The sequence below is a fragment of the Schistocerca nitens genome, chromosome 1 (genome assembly GCF_023898315.1).
Source record: "Schistocerca nitens isolate TAMUIC-IGC-003100 chromosome 1, iqSchNite1.1, whole genome shotgun sequence".
In the NCBI taxonomy this organism is placed as follows: domain Eukaryota; kingdom Metazoa; phylum Arthropoda; class Insecta; order Orthoptera; family Acrididae; genus Schistocerca; species Schistocerca nitens.
Window position 1 is genome coordinate 116,976,716 of NC_064614.1, and position 22,364 is coordinate 116,999,079.

General features: G+C 40.5%; 1 protein-coding gene across 1 annotated transcript in view; it reads left to right on the forward strand.

Annotated features, from left to right (window-relative positions):
• Positions 1-22,364, forward strand: part of LOC126191594 (mite allergen Eur m 3-like) — a 43,551-nt gene that overhangs the window by 10,246 nt on the left and 10,941 nt on the right. The window contains exons 2-4 of the mRNA XM_049932579.1: positions 11,931-12,066; positions 17,656-17,772; positions 21,612-21,767. Coding sequence (XP_049788536.1) covers positions 11,931-12,066; positions 17,656-17,772; positions 21,612-21,767 — 409 coding nt within the window. The remainder of the gene's footprint in view (positions 1-11,930; positions 12,067-17,655; positions 17,773-21,611; positions 21,768-22,364) is intronic.

The window sequence follows — 22,364 nt, forward strand, 5'->3', positions numbered from 1 at the left end:
GTTACAAGAATTATGACATAAGTACATATATAAAATAATGAGAATAGTTTTCGAAACATTAATTTCACACATGAGCATTAAAACAAAACAGAATAAATAATGTCTAAACATCTTTACAAAGTAAATAACATATTATCAGTAAAATTCTACAACGTAACTCTCATCAGATAAACACATAAAGACAGGAAAAACACAAATATACAAGAGTACACAAACACATAGCAGAATAACACAAGAGAAAAGGGCAGGGTTTGTTTTCAGTGTAACACTTGGTACTGCAGTCCAACCTAAAAACTTCATTCCATAGATCTTTCGTCTTATTTCAACATTTGTTTCCACCAAAAAAATCCTATCCAAGCATGCTTTCTGTATTTATATGTTCACATATTTCTTACCTCATTATTTATTTTCCATTATCTTACCTCATCATTTATTTCCAAGAAAATCCTACCTAAACCTGTTGTCCCTAAACCCTACTTTTTTGGTTCATATCTTCTTTCAAAATACTTTTTTGGCCAAACCATTTTCATACAGCTTCTCGATGCATTTCTTCCAATTCACCACAACTCGTTCTCTCATATAGCCTACCCCATCTTAAGCTAACTTAAATCTACTGAGCTCAGATGCTAAACTAAGGAACTAGGCAATGCAGCAGCACAAAACAATTAACACAAACAGCAATGATAAAAAAAAAAATGGCAAAGCAAGCAGCATAAATTAGCAAAGCAAATGCAATATTACAATTAATATAAGGCAATGCACAGCAAACAAGAAAAATAAATTCGTAGTAAAACTGGCTTAACAGAGTAATGTAAAGTGAAATTTAGTAGCACTATGCCTGGTAAACAGCAGCAGCAAATGCAATAACTTATATCTAAACATGACATAGCTCAAGCAGAAAAAATATTACACTAAAAATTGCCATGTCTAATACCTATGTCACATCTTAACACTAGAGTGATGCATCACTGGAACTTGCTCTAGCAGACAAGTTACCAAGTCACTGACAAAAATTATGTATGCAATTCCTGTGAAGTGAAAACGTCTTTTTGTGCTCCCTCATTTTTTGGGAGTACATCCATCATAAAGTTATTTTTTTTACTGGATCTGTAGGCATAAAATATTTATATTAGTACATCTACAAAATTTTATTTTAACCAATGCTGCATTGCAGCTAGGAACTAGATATTAAACAAAATAGGCAAAGCAAGGCGTGAAACGTCATTCACTAGCCATATGGCATTTCATAATGCAGTAAACAATCTTTCAACTAGCAAGACAATAGACATGAAATGTTTCTCATCATTTCATTTCAGTCAATAACATAAATTAAGAACACTACAGTGTAATCATGTTTTCAAGTTTGAGGGTGTCATATTTACGATGCTTTCTACAAAGGAATGTCAATAGCGAGGATAATGGCCACCCTTTTTTTTTCTTCTTCACCTGTGCCTCTGAAAGGCACACGCTAATGGCTTTTTTCCAGGCGTCTGTCATGCAGCTGGGTGCCCACGACACATTACGTGAAGGTGGTCACTTAACTTTCTTACCAAAATATTTATGACAGCAGTTTCCGCTACAGTGACAGTCTCATATAAAAATATTTCACAGGTCAAGAATTTGCGTTACAAATCTGTAGAAACAAAATCCTATTGATATCACAGTGTCCAAAAAATTTTCGTCAGCATTGTAATACATTCACGCATTTACATACATTTCATAACTCTTAAAGTACGATTCTTGGTTTCCAACAACCTTTTTCACAAACCAAAGTCCCTAACCACTACTCATTATTCCTTACCTTATTACACGTATACATATTCGTCGACACTTCTTCAATATTTCATCATAACAGATACGTAGCATAATCAAATAACTCATATAGCATCAGCTTATTAATCATAAACATACCTCAGCAGCATAGTACACATCGTCGTCGTAATAATATCATCATAACACCTCAGTCAAATCTCAAAAACGTCGTAGCTTTCTGCAATAATTTCAAAACCTAAAGAAAATTCTCTGCTCATTTCAATAGTGTCATCTACCTCAAACGTACTTTAAAAATCATGATCTCATACCAAATACATCATTCAAAGCTCTCATAGTATCGCAATGGTTCCGAAAAAATATGAACAGTTCACACAGCACAGACAAAATACAATTTCGTAAGTGTGAAGTTACCCAACTGTGTAATTGCGTAAACATGTGTCACTGATGTAGTAAAAAAATGTTTGTTTCTCTGTTAAATAATCAGGTAGCTGTGTAATTATGTGTTGGAGAAATATGGTACCGATGTGTAAAGTTGTATAAGCACATACCATATTAGCTAGGGCTCCTTGTGGTTGCCACACACATGGTACACAAAGTAAGCGTGTACCCCCCTGAGGATTAATGTAATTATGCACTCAGGTGTTCCAGATTAGTCGCAGGTTCGAATCCTGCCTCAGGCATGGATGTGTGTGATGTATTTAGGTTAGTTAGGTTTAAGTAGTTCTAAGTTCTAGGGGACTGATGACCACAGATGTTAAGTCCCATAGTGCTCAGAACCATTTGAACCATTTTTTTGTTACAGATTACAACAATGGAATGAAATGTATCACGGAAAACCTTTGTATCATTGTACTTCAAAAATCTTTAAAAATAAATGTTTTAAGTACAAAATTAATCACTCAAATACGTGTACTGTAGCGCTAAACTGTTCATCTTGTTGTAAGATAATCTCTGTGGAAGTGTCGTAGTTATCGTCCTCCGAAAGCTAAGTTCTGCAGAAGCCAATGTACTTACCTCATGATAAACAAAAGTGAAATGCTTTGCGTATAGATATCTTAGTTATTACGCATATTGCCGTGATGAAGATAGTACTGGTGCTGTAACGTATTGTTGTGCTACGGAAAAAGCTGTCTCATTGTAGCTATACCACAAAGTTACTACTAAAACATGTTTTACTTTCCAGAATAATACAGAAAAACTGTGCAGATTTAAAACAGAAACACTGCAAAGGCAACATTGTAAATTGTCACTCATTAGTAGCGTCGTGATAAAATCGTGTAGCTGTCACATAAACTAACCATCTGGTAGCTCACAGAAAGTACTTTAAATCCAGAATGTATTTTCAAGTAAACCAAAATGTTACATTAAAATCACATTAGCAGTACCAGTATATGTTCTAAGTATGTGAGCCTTATAATCGTTACATAATCATGCAACTAACAAGCAAGAATGTACACACACAATAACACTGTGTCGTCTGTTCACTATAACAATGCATTTGTAATTACTGTTTAAATAAGTTCTCTTGGTTCTTGATTGGATATTTAACTTCAAACATTGTTGCATGGTAACAGTTTCTAAGTCTGACAATGCATACTAGAAATGCGAAGTGAAAAGTTTTATGGCAAAGACAAAGTTAAAAAGCAGATTATCTTTCAATAAACGGTTTTACATGTGCAATGTGGTGTAAACCTTTACTCTTCCTAGTACGCAGAGTTTCAACTTCAACGCAATTATCATGTGGTATACGTCGGATCCTGTAAGGTCCAGTGTAAACTAGAAAGAATTTGTGACTCAAGTGTTTCTTCTTATGTGACAATGAATGAGCTTTAATGAGAACTTTCTGACCAATATACAATTTCTTTGCATTTGCTTTACCGTGTAGTTTTCTCCTTTTGTCTGCTGCAGATTTTATATTTATAATAGCCAAATCAATTATGTCTTTGTGTCGACGTTTACGTGTATTCGGGAAAGGTACAAGCTCTCTGATTCTGTTCGGTGGTTCTTCATTCTTCAGTACAAGATTAGGTGGTAAAGCAGTGGAGTCATGAGGCATTTCATTCAGCACGTTTTGAAATAAGTGTAAATATCTGTCCCAATGCTGATGCTTTCTGTGACAATAATGTCTGGAAAGCTTATTGATTTCTTTCATAATCCGTTCAGACGGGTTACAGTGTGGTGAGTACAATGAAATAAAAACAGGTTTGATTTTATGATTCCGAAGCATGTGTGACCAAACAGTAGATCTGAATTGCGGCCCGTTATCTGAAATGACTTTACTAACGTGTCCAACTTCACGTAAGAAATTTTTAACAAAGGCGTTGGATACAGACCGTCCAGTGGCTTTACGTAACGGTGTGAAAGAAACAAATTTTGAAGCAAGTTCGACAGCGACTAGAACGTACGAAAATCCATTAGATGTTCTGACAAGCGGTCCCAAGAGATCAACAGCAGCAAATTCTTTTAATTTAGAAGGAATAATAGGAAACAATGGAGCACGATGTGAGATAGTAGATGGTTTCGCCTTTTGAGATTCTTCGAATTCTCTTTTCCATATTGTTAAAATAACAAGTCGTTCGAAGAATATGATAACATTTTCGTGGACCAAAATGTGCGTAGCTGAAATGAATGTACCAAATGAGCTTATTAACAAAATCGTCTGGAATGCAAAGTACCCATAGCTTGTCATCAACAGCGCAGCGTTTGAAGAGTATGTTGTTTCTAACCAGGTAATGATGCCGAATCTGAGTGTGTGTCTTTTCATGCCATTTACTTTTGATGTCTTTCCAAATCGGATCTTTATCTTGTTCATGAGCAATGTCCTTTAAAGATGTGGAGGTGAAGTTTTCAAAGGCGACTTTCTGAATGTAAAGAATACTGAAATTTTTCTCGATGTTGCCTTCAGTGTTACTTTTCTCAAGCCCAGCCGGTGCGCGTGACAGTGCGTCCGCAACAATGTTCTCCTTGCCGGGAATGTAGACTATTGTGAAGTGGAATTCTTGCAGAAATAATGCCCAACGTTTTAACCTGTCATGATTTAATTTTGAAGACATAAGAAATTGTAATGCACGATGATCACTGTATACTTTTACGTGCTTACCAGTAAGAAAGAAACGGAATTTGTTAAATGCCCAAACGATAGCTAAAGCTTCTAATTCAGTAACGGAATAATTTTTTTCAGATTTTGTTAGCACTCGGCTAGCAAAAGCAATGGTTTTCTGAACGGTAGTGTCATTTTCTATGGCTTCTTGAAATAAATGGGCACCAAGACCGACTTTAGAAGAATCCGTACTAAGGCAGAAATCTTGTGACAGATCTGGATAAGCTAGTATTGGCGCGTTAAGTAGCGATTCTTTCAAAGAATTGAATTTCAACTGTGCTTGTTCGTCCCAGTTCCAAATAATATTTTTTCCAGTGAGAGAACAAAGTTTTGGTGTAACAAGAATTTGCATATTCAGAAAACGACGGTAAAAATTTACGAGACCTAGAAAACTGTGGACTTGTTTTTTTGTGGATGGAACTGGAATGGCTCTGATTGCTTCTAACTTTTCAGGATCCGGCTGAATGCCTTCAGAAGAAATAATATGTCCCAAAAACTTCACCTTTGTCCTACCGAATTCAGACTTTTCCAAGTTAACTGTAATTCCAGATTCTGCAAAAATATGTAACACGCTGTTGAGGATGCGATTGTGTTGTTCCCATGAGGCTTCTGCTATCGAATATCGTCCACATATAAGGTGATGTGACGTTTTAAGAACTCAGGTAATATGGAATTTAGCCCGCGAATGAATGCTGCCGAAGAAATGTTCAAACCAAAAGGAAGTTTCCGAAACTGATAACAAACGCTGAAACAAAGGAAAGCTGTGTATTTTCTACATTCTGGATGAAGTTCGATCTGATAAAAGCTGGATCTGAGATCAGTAGAAGACAACACATTTACGCCATTAAAATTTTGAAGACGTTCTTCCATCGTTTGCGGCCTGTCTGTTTCAGGAATGATGATAGTATTGATTTGTCTCGAATCTAAGACAAGTCTGATCGACCCATTTTTCTTCTCAACAACATGTAATGGATTGTTGTATGAGCTTACTGCAGGCTCAATAATGCCTTCGTCAAGCATAGATTGTATTTCTGTTCTAACACGGTCCCTATAATGTGCTGGAATTACGTATGGTCTAACACAAAATTTAGTATGCTCACGAACACGAAATTGGTATTGAAATCCCTTGATTGTTCCTGTTTTGTGAGTAAAAACTGTGGAATGTGCTTGTAAAATCTCAAAAAGGTCCTGCCTATCAATGTCATTACAGTTCTCAGTTGTTTGAATTTTATTCTGAATTAACTCATCAGTATCAAATACGCCGTCGATATCATCCCTGTCAGTAATTGCAGAGTGATTGTTAGTGTCAAGTTTCGTCGAAAATTCCGAACTGTTGTCTAGCAGAAGGTAAAGCCGATTAATTTCCTCGTCATGGTTTGAGAGCCGATCTTCAAATTTCAAACCAATTGACTTACCTTCTTTCTCTAAACTTATTTCAGCATCGTGAAAGCTTAAGATTGCTTTGTATTCATTCAAAAAGTCTACTCCCAGTATAATTTCCGTCGACAATAATGGAACAATAAGAAAGTTCATAGAGAAGCTGTGGCTTTGACAAAAGAATTCTAAGTGGGTTTGTTGGCGTACATCTAAACTTTTTCCAAAGATTGCACCTTGTAATTTAATCCTACGTAACGGAAGTGTGGGACAATCGTTCGATTTATTGCATTTGCTAAAAGCTGTTTCACTAATTACTGAAATGGGACTACCAGAGTCAAGTACTGCCGTAAATTTTAAGTCATTTACAGTAATGTGAATCACAGGATATGCAATGTTGTTATGTTTTACATCGTGCTCCTGGAGTAAGATGTCCCTAATGTCTTCCATTTTTACGTAATTACTAGCTACGGCAGCTGCGTCGTCTGTTTCAGAAGTACGTTTTGTGGCTGCCAGCGGTATGAGCCATTGCCTATTGTCTCTTTGTTGGCGCGCGTCGTTATTGGGATTTGGAGACCTAACTTCTACAAATTCACCTTGTCGAGAGGGCCCTGCTCTGTTTGAATCCCGCCAGTTCTGATGCAATTCAGGTCTGCCGTTACGATCATATCGTCTGTTGTCGTGTCGGTAGATTCCATAGTTTCTTTCTTGTCGGTCACGTGGTGGAGGATTTCTCCCTGAATCGTAACTGCGCGCTGGACCGTTGCGTCTAAAGTTATTCTGTCTCCCTTGATAATTATTTTGGTTCCCAAATTGTCTGTTTCTCTGATTGTCTCTGTGATAGTTACTACCACGGAGAGGTGATCTTTCCCTATAATTATTACTACTCTACCAACGGTTGTCATACGGGTGGTGTTTGTTTTGGTCACGATTTACGTTGTAAGAATAGCCTTGTCGTGTATTATTTCTGTCATCGCGGAATTGCGACGGATGTGACCTGTAATTGTTGTGTTCCTGTTTTCGCATTCCGCGATTGTCAGTGTCAATTTCCAGTTCTTGTAACAGTCCCTGAAAAGCTTCAATGTCGTCTTTGCAACGTCCTGCCAAAATAATATTTCTTAAATGTTCAGGCAATTTCATTAAGCAAATGCGGATGAGTTCTGAAGGGCTGTATGGGTTTGAAAGATATTGATTCTTATGCAACATGTCTTCAAAATATTTGACAAGACTGGAAAATTCAGATTGTTCAAAGTGTTTCATCATCATGATGCTATGTTTTACTCGGTCTTGTGTAGCTTGAGACCAATATGCTGAGAGGAAGGCATGATAAAATTCTCCTTCACTGTGGCAATCGTGAATGACCGATCGCATTCTTACAGCTGGTTCATCCTCTAAATAGCCACACATAAATTCTAATCTGTGCTCTAATGACCAGTTGGGAGGAAAACAATGAGAGAATTGATGGAGCCACGCTTGTGAATGAATGTCGTTGCCAGAATTCTTAAATGTTTTAAATTTACGTGTAGTAATGAACAGCTTATAGTCAAAATCATGGTGTCGGTGAGTCACACATCGCTCATTGTTACTTCGTTTCGGCGGTTCCATCTCAAAATCCAATGCGCCTTGCCAATTTCTTTCATAATTTCCGAAGTGTCCTGTGTTATTATTTTGTGGTTGTTCCGTATTTCTATGTCCCTCTTCCCGTACTGGAGCGCGAGTGTCCTCTGAAATACGTAATTCTTGTATTACTTGTGCCAACTGATCTTGTACTTCCCGGATTTCTCTTTTATACTGTGTATTGATTTGATTTTGATTTTGTTTGAATTTTCTAATTTGTTCATACTCTTCAGTGTCAGTGAAGGCTACAGGTCTTGTGTCATTCAGATCATCATCTACCTTTGTAGATAAGTTAGTGAACTGATCTGAAAGTTCGGCTACTTTATCCGATAGTGAAATTATTTCCTCTGTGTGTTTTTCTGAACCAAGTTTCAGAGTGTACATTTGTGTTGAAATCGTATCTACTGTGTCCTTTAAGTTTTCCTGAGTTTTTGCAAGTTGCGTAACCGAATCGGTAGATGCAACTGAGTCAATTTTAGCTTGCAAGGTATCGTGATTTTCATGAACAATAGTTTGCAGTTCTTTTATGGCTGCTTCGTGATTCTGTAATGCATTTTCATGACGCGAAAAGATAGGTTGGAAATGCTCACAAATTTGTGTTTTTACGTCATTACAGACTTTTTGACATTTCGATTCGATGTTATGTAACTCAGTAGTTAAATCTTCACGTGTTTGTTCAAGCGTGGTGTCTAACTTTTGAAGATTTTGTTCCATTGTGTCTAACTTTTTAAGATTTTGTTCCACTGTGTATAACTTTTGAAGATTTTGTTCCATTGTGTCTAACTTTTTAAGATTTTGTTCCACTGTGTCTAAATTTTGAAGATTTTGTTCCATTGTGTCTAACTGTTGCTGTGTTTGTCTCTGATTTTGTTTCATTTGTTGCATTAATTGCAATAATAATGTATTTGTGTCTGGAATCTGTTCCTCTATGCTTTTCGGCAGTGAATTTGCACCGGCAACATTCACATTTTGACAAGCGGAAAATGTGTCTTGACTCATTTGAGAAAACGGTGAGAACCCAAAACCTGGGTCTACAGTATTTGCAATATTGTGTTCTGTCATTCCCGATTCCTGAGGCGAGCTGTTGCCGACCGATCGATCTATAATGCTTCCCTGTTCACTACCTGTTTCACTGTCTACACCATTATTTGACGCCGGTCCATTTCCCTACGCACAGTTACCAAATTACTACTTTGAATGTCTGTTAATTCATTACACAGTGGTACTGGTAAGCTACGCTCGTCGTCACTATTATTTCTCTGTTTACTTTGGAGCCTAGTGTTACGTTTTTCACACGCCATTATTGTCACACTATTTCACACGATAACACAGAAAAGCACAATTTGAAGAGCAAAAATAAGGAAACACATTAACATAGCACTGAAAATAATATCTAGTTAATTGCAAGCGCAGCTGCGAAATACTTGGTGCAAATTTACATACGTGCCACATCTGTTTTACTGTACAACAATGAAAGACTGCAACTACAAAGGAGATTCTCCCTACAATTACGCACTAGCAATAAACAAAATCTACACTAATCACACAAACTACAAGAAAAAATCAGAAGATTCCAGTGAGGTATCCTCGGCTAAGGGTCGACATATGGAACGTCCCCTTTGAACAATTCTACATGACTGTGCTTAAACTGACACACAATATTTTTAGCGCAACTCAATCTGACTTTCAATAATCCCTACAAAAGAATGGCCCTGACTAACATTAACCTATATCTTTCACAAATCACTTACCTCACAAAAATCTTCGTTACTCGAACTACTGCAATACAGCGAGCGCCACTACTGCCAGCTAAATAAAAGATTCAAACTACGGAAGGCACTAACTACTAATAGGCATAGTTAGCAAATGAAAGATTTTGATAGAGAACAAACAATGTATTTACCTCAATAGTGTTCAAAAGTCATAATGTATATAGCAGTTCATGATATCCAGTGTTACAAATTTCAAAACTCCGCCATCTCTCTCCCCACATCCACCACTGCTGGCGGCTCACCTCCAACTGCGCAACGCTACGCGCTGTTCACATCCAGCTGCCCAACACTACAATGGCAGACAACAATGCAAACTAGCCACAGACTGCACACAGCACATACAGAGCGCTACGTGGCATTACCAATGTAAAAAATTAAACAGCCTACTTACAAGGGTCGTAATGTGTAATGGCCAGGCAACTATCCAGACCATTACACAGGAATCCCAAACTGGATCTGGATCCACTGCAAGTACTATGACAGTTAGGCGGGATGGGTCATGGTCGAGCGGGTCCTCATAATCGACACATCACGCCGGTAAGTGCCAAAAGAGTACTCGCTCGGTGTAAGGAGCGTAAACATTGGATGATTGAACAATGGAAAAACGTTGCACTGAGTGACGAATCACTGTGCACAATGTGGCGATCCGATGGCACGGTGTGGATATGGCCAATGCCTGGTGAACGTCATCTGCCAGTGTATGTTGTAGTGCCAACAGTAAAATTCGGAGGCGGTGGTGTTATGGCGTGGTCGTGTTTTCATGGAGGGGGATTGTACCTCTTGTTGTTTTGCGTGGCACTACCACAGCTCAGGGCTACATTCATGTTTAAAGCACCTTCTTGCTTCCCACTGTTGAAGAGCAATTCGGGGATGGCGATTGCATCTTTCAACACGATCGAGCACCTGTTCATAATGCACGGCCTGTGGCAGAGTGCTTACACGACAGTATTGTCTCTGTAATGGACTGGCCTGCACAGAGTCCTGACCTGAACCCTATAGAACACCTTTGGGATGTATTGGAACGCCGACTTCGTGCCAGGCCTCACACACCGACACCGATACCTCTCCTCAGTGCAGCACTCCGTGAAGAATGGGCTGCCATCTCCCAAGAAACGTTCCAGCACTTGATTGAACGTATGCCTGTGATAGTGGAAGCTGTCATCAAGGCTAGTGTGGGCCAACACTATATTGAATTCCGCATTACCGATGGAGGGCGGATACTTTTGATCACGTAGCGTACGTGTTGTGTCACGTAAGACGAAACAATCCTTTTATTTCATGAGGAGGTCAAGATATCGAAACGAGGTTTTCGGCAAGTAATAATTCATAGTGAGGCGCGTAAGTTTAGTCCTGACTTCCGTATGAATCGAGATATTGAGGCAGTTATGGGTTTTTTGTGGAAAGATGTATTATTTTTAGCTGTATGTGAAAGCTCTTGAAAGGTCGAGTACAGTGACATAACGTAATGTTGATTATTCATGAAAGCCAAAGCACCCAGAACGGCTGTAATTACCGTCAAGAGCCGTTCCGCCGTTATCTGTAGCGAGGAGATAAGCTTACGCTACTGAGATAAACTGTTATTTCCCCTTGGTCCTTCTATATACGACATCGATATGGGTTAGTTACGATTTTTGTAAATGGAGCTATACGCTAACTTGAAGTTTACGCAAACCGTTTCAGATATGTGGAAGCTCTCCTGTTTAATAGAGCAACTGTTGTGGAAATGATTAAAAAGATAAAACGATGGAATTGGTATCAGATCCGCACTTGCCGGTATATAAACAGCCTTGTAACTTCAACACGATTCTCCGCTAATTTTGGAAATGGTTGCAATCGTGCCATTATATGCCACTGTATTCTTTACAAGCGCTTTCCTCTACCGGCGTATTGTCACAACTTGCCTACGGCAACGAGCACTATAAAGCTGGAGTACTGGTTATTATTCGTGTTTTACTCCCCCAATTAACAAATATCGATAAAACGAATAGCGATCTAGAAAAATATGGAACATCTCTATCGAATGGACACTTAAAATTTCGATTTAAAAATAATTTTGCTTCTAATGGGACACCAAACGACGCTATCCGCCGACGCTCGGTGTCCTATAAAATTCTTCATGAACGGGATTTGTTTGGAGCTAACTCCAGCTACACCTTGTGAAAATGAAATTCCGAATATCTGCCGAAACACCAGAAAAGATTCGTCTGACGGCCCATAGGAGAGAGCCTTCGCAGGCTTCTCCGTGTTTGCACCGTAACTTTACGTACAATGTTACTGCATTTTTTTGCCTGCAGTGGCACCGTTCTGGAGTTGCTATCAGGCACCATCACTCTGGACGAGGGAGGCACCCGCCACTCCGGAACGTCCATCGTCATCCACCCGCAGTACGATGAGTCCGACTCCTGGGTCAACGATGTCGCAGTGCTTAGGGTGAGTATCTAGTAGATCAATATGTCGAAAAGAAACCTAAAAATCAGGGGTTACGGCTCCGCAATCTTGAGCCAATGTTATCACATCTAAAGTTGTAAAGTGAAACTTATACCGAACGCCCCATAGCATTGTTACAAACACCAGCTACCATCAGCATTAATTTCAGATATAGACCAACTTTAGACTTTTCCATACATTACGATGTTTTGTTGCTGCGTGTTTCCTGATATAATCTATCCACCTTCCTCTAAGTTGCCATAGTGATTTTTTTTCTTTTCTTGTCTTTTGGAAGCTAGTTAAGAATTTAGTTGTTCCACCTATCTTTTATTCGCGTTCTTTCCTGTCCAACTCCAATTTCAACACAGCTAACAGATTATATTAGATGCACTTTTCGTTCCAATAAATCTATAGTGACGAGACCATCCAGGATGTAGAACATGTAAGGAAAACAAGAATACACAGTAAATATTTACAAATAAAAATAAATATTCTAATGTAGCTTCGACAAATGCCAAGAGAAATGGTCCTCATACGTCAAAATAAACCTAAACAAATTCTCTTTCAGAAGGTAGTAAATAAGTTGTCACAAAGCGTTTGAGGTTCTAACTCATCGCAAAGCTGTTCATTTGTTTCCGTTTCGGAACCCTGGGCAGGTCCCTACATTCCAGGAATGTTACTCTCCACTGCGCCTGCTTTGTGACAGGGTGCATTGTGCTGCTGATACGACCAACCATCGTTGGTCATCCAGGATGTAGAAGCTTACGGTACTGAGATAAACTGTTATTTACCCTTGGTCCTTCTATATACGACATCCATATGGGTCAGTTACGATTTTTGTAAATGGAGCTATACGCTAACTTGAAGCTTACGCAAACCGTTTCAGATATTCAGAGAAAAAGAAATCTCCGGCATGGCTGGGAATCGAACACTTCACTGAGCAATCCGCCGCACCCACCGCGCAGCTACTGAGGCGATTGTACGAACTAATTATACGCGACAGTAAGGAGCGGGTAACTCATGTGCTGTTCAGACACGCCTGCATGCTAGTGGTGCTTTCTGCAACTACGCCAAGCGGCGCATTACGAATCGAAGGGAGTGATCCTCCATCCACTTATGTGTATGCCTTGTAGTTCTCGAAAAGTAGTCTTCTGAAACCTCAGAGGTACTTGAGGATAACCCTGTATATACATTTTGTGATCAAAAGTATCCGGACATCGAGCTGCCACCTACTGCCACAGTAGTCATTAGACACCGTGAGAGAGCAGAATACGCAGTACACATTCCTGTAAAATGTGTTCGTATCCTTTCACATTAATCGTCTTCCTAATGGTACCACACCCTAACCACGAAAAACAATCCCATTATCCTAGCACTACATCTTCCGTATTGGTACTTCAAAAACTGGTTTAAATGGCTCTCAGCACTATGGGACTTAACATCTGTGGTCATCAGTCCCTTGACTTAGAGAACGACTTAAACCTAACTAACCTAAGGATATCACACACAGCCATGCCCGAGGGAGGATTCGAACCTTCGACCGCAGCAGCAGCGCGGTTCCGGACTAAAGCGCCTAGAACCGCTCGACCGCAGCGGCCGGCGCTGGTATCTTACTGCTAGCATTACACATGATGGTAGGTAACACTTCGATCGGATTGGTGGCCAGCCGGTGTGGCCGAGCGGTTCTAGGCGCTTCAGTCTGGAACCGCGCGACCGCTACGGTCTCAGGTTCGAATCCTGCCTCGGGCATGGATGTGTGTGATGTCCGTAGGTTACTAGGTTTAAGTAGTTCTAAGTTACAGGGGACTGATGACCACAGATGTTACGTCACATAGTGCTGAGAGCCATTTAAACCATTTTTTTCGGATTGGATGGCGGGACAGTGTGTATCATCACTCTGTATCACTCGTCTCGAGTCATTCAGCGTCCAGTGGCATCGCTCTTTACACAACCTCAGGTACTGCTCAGCTTTGACGACAGAAGTGTGCGGCTTAGGAGGTGGTACTGGAGCATTGCACACCATTCTTTTTAACATCTTATACACAGTTATTTTGGATTGCTGATAGCGCTATGGAACTCACCAGACTTACTAGCTTTCCTTCCGTTAATTTCAACCGATTTTTTATAACCCCCCCTCCGGAATGTCGGTGGATCTTCTCCATCTGAGCATGATGTCTGCCTGCTCTAGGTTCAGCTACGATTCCTCGTTACCTTTTCCACTTCACAAGCACTTCACCGGCAGTCGACTTCGACATTTTTAGAAGGGTTGGAATTCCCGCGGTGAATTTGTTACCAAGGTAAGATCCAATGACAAGTCCGTATGTGAAGTCACTGAGCTCTCTTGTCTGATCCACTCTGCTGTTACTGCTTATCTACTGGTAACACAATATTCTCCGCCTCCTTTTATACCGGCGGTTCCGTTTCTTGTGACATCTGGTGCTCACATCCGTATTACATAATGATGTCCAGATGTTTATGGTTGAATAATAATAATGTTCCGATATTGTGACAATGCGAAAAAGAGAAAAAAATATACCACTCAGAATTAGCAATTTCTTCACACTGTTAAGGGGACTTTGTATGTCCTATGCCGCCAATGTTAAGTTATCGAATTATTTGACCCATTAGCTTGGAAACTTTTTAAGAGACCAACTTACAATTCTCCTTAATTATTGAATGTACCTTTCTACACACACTGAACTAGGATTATTATAAAAATTGTATAGTGGGACATGTTATCTTTTTTTTTTTCAAACACTCAATTGCTTGACAGAATTTTGTAAATAAATGAACATAAAAACAAAACAACTTGGGATATTTTAACTATTCTAGTGCCATATGTGTTGAGTCTCACATTTGGCATGCTATGAAAATTTCATGTCTCTACCATTAGTACTTCTTTGGAAAATTTGTCATTTATTGCAAATAATGTTGTTCAGAGATATTGAGGTTTAAAACTTTTTTTATTACAAATTCTTATACAGACTTACATTTCTGCGTCTCTTATGCACTAGAATTGCCCTGGCCCATAGTCTGTGTCTTCTTCCGTGTCACAACGGCCCAGTGCTTGCCTCCTCCTTTTCTTTCTTGCTTCTTTTGTCATTTGCTGAGCAGCTAACTCTGCTTCGTGTACCCGAAGCTCATCCACTTCCCGCAGTCCTTTAGCTGTGTTATGTCTAAATCTTATCCCTTAACTTCTCCCACCATTTAAAGTTATTACAGCATCAGACCCTACTAACTTTAGAGTCATAAGGCCAACAAATACAGTTTTAGGCCCACAGCACCACTCGACATTACTGAAGGAGTCATCCGCATTCTGGGTCTTCCCATGTAAACGCTTCTTTAGTAGCTCAGGATTTGCAGGTCAATAATGACGTTGTCCATAATATCATTACTTTTACCACTGCCACCCGTTTCTAAAGTTACTTTCCTTCTTGATGCACTAGGGGCGTGGCCACTTCCGAAACATTATCGTGGTTTCCTTCACTGCTAGCACATGTCTTTTCTTGATAAGAAAATGCAGGTCCAACATATCTGTTACTCGCAAATTTGATTACTTCTAGTTACTTTTATGCTTAGTCATTTTATTTACGTATAGAAAACAATAGAAGTTAGCTTACTACAAAAATAGCTGAAAATCGCACTACTTTCAACTAGTATCAGAAACAAAGGACTAATTTGTTAATTCATAATGCCAACATCTGAGACGTAGCAGTAGGCACAAAACAAAGCAATTCACAGCGTTCTAGACTGCGCTGTGTACTTCCCAAGAAGTGACTGCTCAACTGTCGCAGTCACACGTCAACGTTCAATATATTTTTTGAAGGTCTCAGAATTGTCTGATTTTAATGTATTATATACCAAAATGTTCAGAAAAGTCCAAAGTACATTATGGAGTAGAAAACAGAAAATAACGAATTTCACGTACAATGTCCCCTTCGTAACTTATACACCCTACTTATGCCTTGTTGTCTATACACTCTGAGGAAAAAAAGAACGGGATGGAGAGAGACAGAGACAAATGACGCACCAATAAGGAGTTATCGGTATGGAATGGAAATCAGTAGATGTGATGAACATGAACAGACAAATAAATGATCACTATTTCACGAAAATTGGATGATTTATTCAAGGGAAAGAGTGTCACAAACTGGGCATTGGTCGACCTCTGGCCCTTATGCAAGCAGGTCTACTCCATAATGTACTTTGGACTTTCCTGAGCATTTTGGTATATAATACATTAAAATCAGACAATTGTGAGACCTTCAAATAATATTTTGAATGTTGACGTGTGAATGTCAAATTTCGCGGCTCTGCATATACTGCCACAGTTGAGCAGTCATACCTTGGGGACTACACAGTCTAGAAGGCTGTGAATTGCTTTGCGTTAAGCCTACTGCTACGTCTCAGAAGCTGGCATTACGAATAAACAAATCAGTCCTTTGTTTCTGATACTAATTTTCGTTGAAAGTAGTGTGATTTAGGCTATTTTTGTAGTAAGCTAACTGCTATTACTTTCTATACGTAAATAAAATGACTAAGCGTAAAAGTAACTTCGCCTTGCATTGATTGATGGAGTTGCTGGATGTCGTCCTGAGGGATATCGTACCAAATTCTGTCCAATTGGCGCGTTATATCGTCAAAATTCCGAGATGGTTGGAGGTCTATGCCAGTTGGAGAGAGATCTGGTGACCTCGCTGACCAAGGTAGGGTTGGACAAGCAGTAGAAACTCACACCGTGTGCAGGCGGGCGTTATCTTGCTGAAATGTAAGCCAAAGATGGCTTGCCTTGAAGAACAACAAAACAGGACGTAGCATATCGTCGATGTACCGCTGTACTGTAAGGCTGCCGCAGATGAGAACTAAATGGATCCTGCAATGAAATGAAATGAAATGAAATGACACCCCAGATGATCAATCCTGGTTGTCGGGCTGCATGGCGGGCAGTCATGTTGGTATCCTGCCACTGTCCGGGGCATTTATAGACACGTATTCGCTGATCCGTTGAGCTCAGTTCGAAGCAGGAGTCATCACTGAAGACTATTCTAGTCCAGTCAATGAGACTGCAGGCCGAATGTGGCGACAGCACTGCAAACGGCCATATTGGTGTACAGAGGTCAATGGTAGCCGCCGCAAGGGTTGCCGTGAGCTCAGCGACCTTTCAGTGAGCCGCTTATTAATGGCCCTTGTGGTCACTGATGCCCGTCTGCGAGGCATGGTTACTGCCCAGCTTAGTGCACGGGATGAAATTCGCAAAGACTTTATGTGCTGGTATCGACATGTTCCCTGTCTACTATCCTTGCTTGGTGAAATTGCGCGGCACTGTCTGTCATTCATCTGTCAGCAGCGAAAATTTACACTTTCCTATTTTCCGTCGATATCTTTATGAATATCAGTTTGTGACCAGTTTGCATCACTCCTTCGTGGAGCGTCGTTTCTTTTGCCTTAGAATGTTATAATGCAAAATTGGTCACTGTCACTGGAGTTTTGACTACGAAAAATTGTAAAGTATGGTATTATGTCGTCCGCAAGAGTAAAGAGTATACATTTATAGGTTATCTACATTTTTACTGTATCTTGGTGTAACTGCAGGTGTGGATGCCGTTCCCGCTGAACGGTGAGACAGTGGCGCCGATCCAGCTGCCTGCGCAGGGAGAGGACACACCTGCCGGATCGCCAGTCACGGTGGTCGGTTGGGGGCGCCTCTCGGTGAGTACTTCCTTACTCTGCTCCTCTCTGTACTGGAAAATACTGGTGAAAGTGAGCTCCTTGTTCGTGGGTCCACAGTAGACATGTAAGGCTATGCAATTTCTTCTTCCACAACAACAGGCCAACGGCCTTGCTGCAGTGGCTACACCGGTTCCCGTCAAATCACCGAAGTTAAGCGCTGTCGGGCTAGGCTGGCACTTGGTGGGAAGAGCATTCAGTCTGCCGACTGCTGTTGGGAATCGGGGTGCACTCAGCCCTTGTGAGGCAAACTGAGGAGTACTTGATTGAGAAGTAGCGGCTCCGGTCTCGTAAACTGACATACGGCCGGGAGAGCGGCGTGCTCATTATATGGCCCTCTATATCCGCATCCAGTGACGCCTGTGGGCTGAGGATGACACGGCGGCCGATCGATACCGTTGGGCCTTCATGGGCTGTTCGGGCGGAGGTTTTAACAACGACAGAAATAAAAGAACCCACGGATACGAAGGCGAAAAGATTAAAAACAAAGACTAGCTCTCGTGCACTCTCACGAATCAGGTACGCTATTACATCTACATCATAGTTCCCAATCCACCTACTGGTGTGTGATGGAGGGTACTTCGGATACCACTAACTGATCCTGCCTTCCCTGTTCCATTCGTGAATGCTGCTTAGGACGAATGACTGTCCGTAAGGCGCTGTATTAGCTCTAATTTCTCGGATTTTCTCGTCTTGGTTATTTCGTGGAAAGTAAAGCTGACTGAACGATTCCGTGGTGATACGCGCCGCTTTTCGTTGGATCTTCTCTACGTCCTGTATCAGTCCTGTCTGGAAAGGATACCGGATTAATGAATAAAGCTTTTTTTTTTTTGGTGGGCCATTCATTCAGAATAGTTTTACCCCCACCCCCCCCCCACCCCCCACTCTCATGATCGTTCTCGTAAATGAGTGGATAGTCAATATATTTAAACTAGTAATTTTATACAAGAACAGGTTTATAAGGATAGGAGAAATGAGTGAATACTTATGGTGTAGTGATGATATAAATGTTAGACTTAAGTCGTCCAAGTAAGTTGGTGATTAGGCGTTTCAATGATTGTTGTTGACATATATTAATCCTTGACTAGATTACGTATAACAATACGAGAGTTCTACTTTGTATATCTTACTGTGTACTCTTCTTTAGTAATTAGTTACTAGAGGAACTAAAAGTATTTTACATATGTGACGAACTGTTTTTACTGACACAACCCTGTTTACTTTAATTTTTTTAGCAGTGTTATGTACTCGATCGTTCTTTTACTAATGCAGGCCTATTAGAATTACATTATTTTAGACCTGTGTTACGACCATAAACGAGGCACCGACATTGAAACGGTACATTTTGGTGGCATGTTAGTTACATTTCTCTTGTTGGAATGAGTAGATTCACGAATTGACTCATATGTATTTATTTTACACCATTGACTACCTTTTAATATATTAACTGGGTTCCATACCATTCTTCCAGTTCCTCCTCGCTTGTGTTTCGTGTCTTTATGAATGATGTTGTTTAAGTAACCTATTTCACTTAGTTACTTGAGAGTGATGGCGGTACAGTGTTATGCAAACGTAACTCCTTTCCATCTTTCCCACCTTTCACTATTTATAAACAATGGAAGCATACCTTACATATGTCTGATTGGCAATGCATATTTTCCTTCCTGTTAGTTAAATTGTGCACACAAAGAAGGGTTTAGGGTATTATTATTTGCTTTTAACACAATTTTAGTACTGTTTCATGCCTATATTATTATCGCTAAGAGTAACGGTTTGTCACCTAGACTTATATATACCCGTATTTTATTCAAATGTCTTGTATTGATCTGTAATGGAAATAACCGTGTATATATAACCTCATTTGTACTTGTTTGTACCATATAAATTGCTAATTTCAAGGTAAACTGCATCTTAACGAAAATGAGCGAAATGTAACTACTTTTAATCAAGTCATCCTTTATATAATATGTTTATAATGTATTTATTTTGTACAATAGCTCACAGACTACTGATGTCTCACATTTTTTGTTTTATGTGTAGTGTGTTATATAGGGCCTGAAGATAGCGTTGATGCAACGTCGAAACTAGTAGCCAAATAAAAATGAAATCTTAAGTACAGCTGGAGGAGTTTCATTTTTAATAAAAAAATAAAAATAATGAATAAAGGAAACGATCGAACAAGCGGCTTGTATGCCACTTTCTTCGTGGATAAGTTACACTTTTTTATCATTCTTCCCATGAATTTCAACTCTGACATCTTATTTTCATACTTAAGGTCGCTCTGGATGATTACTCCTAGATATTTTACCGCAGTTACTGTTTTCAGCTGTTTATCATCAGTAGTGGCTTTCTTTTCCTATGCACGAGCAATATGTTACATTTGTGCACGTTCAGGATCGACTGCCAAATCATGCATCATTCATTAATCCTCTGAAGATCATTCTGGGAATCGACACCGTCTTCTGGCGTTGGTGCTTTGTTAGAGACAACGGCTTTATCTGCGTACAGTCTTAGAGAGCACGTGACGCTTTCTGTTAGATCATTTATATAGATTACAACCTATAACGGTAGTATCATACTTCCTTGGGATACTCTGGAAATTACCTTTGCACCTACCGATGATGATGATGATGATGTTTGATTTGTGTGGTGCTTAACTGTGCGGTAATCAGCGCCCGTACAAAGTCCCAATTGTTACGCAGTCCAATTTTTACACAGTCCAATCTAGCTAGTGTCACGAATGGTGATAACGAGGATGAAATGATGAGGACAACACAAACACCCAGTCCCCGCGCAGAGAAAATTCCCAACCCGGCCGGGAATCGAACTCGGGACCCCGTGATCCAGAGGCAGCAACGTTAGCCACTAGACCACGAGCTGCGGACTATAACTGTCGGCTTTATGCTATTAAGAGCGACGTGTCGAGTTGTATTTGATCCAGTCGTAAATCTTGTCCAATACTTGGTAAGCTCGTACTTCCTCCACTAAAGAGCAGTGTAGGCGACGTTAGATCCCTTCTTGAAGTCAAGAGACACGGCATCAACATGAGCGCCGTTATCTACAGTGCTTCGAATCTCTTGGAGCAACGGAGAGGGCTGAGATTCTCAAGACCTTTGTTTGCGGAATCCAAGTTGATTTTTATAGCGGAGATTTTCGTTCTCCAACATCGTCATAGTTCTTGAGCATAACATATGTTCCATAATTTTACAACAGATTGACGTCAACGATATAGGAATTACGTGCATCTGCCCTTCATGAAAACGTGAATCAACTGCGTTCTATTCCAGTCGCTACGTAGATTATTATTGCTACATAATCACAGACAAGAATCAACATGACAGAAATTCTATTATTGTCCATATTTTTATAAAGGTTCAAATGGCTCTGAGCACTATGGGACTTAACATCGGAGGTCATCAGTCCCCTAGAACTTAGAACTACTTAAACCTAACTAACCTAAGCACATCCCACACATCCATACCCGAGGCAGGATTCGAACCTGCGACCGTAGCAGTCGCGCGGTTCCGGACTGAAGCGCCTAGAACCGCTCGGCCACCGCGTCCGGCTCATTTTTGTTATAAGGGGGTTCTTTCATTGCACCTGTAATGACACCAAAACAATTGCATAGTTTAATCCACCCGATAACAGCTGGTGCGACAAAATGTTATCACTCAGACAGTTTGTGGTTAATATGATCGCAGCTGAAATTATAATGTGTTAAGATCTTGTTCGGTCGCTAAAGATAAGACAGTAAATTTAAGCAGTTGGAAATATGGTAACTACGATAGAGTGATGTCCTGATGGGAAACTTTCTTCCGTAGTTCGACGGGAACATCTCAAACAGCCTGCAGAAGGTGGACATCGAGGTGTGGGACCGGGACCTGTGCTCGTCGCTCTTCGAGGACGGCTTTCAGTCTCCGGTCTACCCCACGCAGATCTGCGCTGCTAGCGTCGACGAACGGGGGTCGTCTTGTGACGTGAGTACAGTTCCAATCCAGTTTCAGGCAATCGTAGACGTGTGCAGGGTTTTCAGCTGCGTGCCTTGTACAGGCGATGGTATTCGCGTTGAGAACATTCAACCAGTGAACCTGATCGTAGAAGTATTGCACATACTGAAACTTCCTGGCAGATTAAAACTGTGTGCCCGACCGAGACTCGAACTCGGGACCTTTGCCTTTCGCGGGCAAGTGCTCTACCATCTGAGCTACCGAAGCACGACTCACGCCCGGTCCTCACAGCTTTACTTCTGCCAGTATCTCGTCTCCTACCTTCCAAACTTTACAGAAGCTCTCCTGCGAACCATGCAGAACTAGCACTCCTGAAAGAAAGGATATTGTGGAGACATGGCTTAGCCACAGCCTGGGGGATGTTTCCAGAATGAGATTTTCACTCTGCAGCGGAGTGTGCGCTGATATGAAACTTCCTGGCAGATTAAAACTGTGTGCCCGACCGAGACTCGAACTCGGGACCTTTGCCTTTCGCGGGCAAGTGCTCTACCATCTGAGCTACCGAAGCACGACTCACGCCCGGTCCTCACAGCTTTACTTCTGCCAGTATCTCGTCTCCTACCTTCC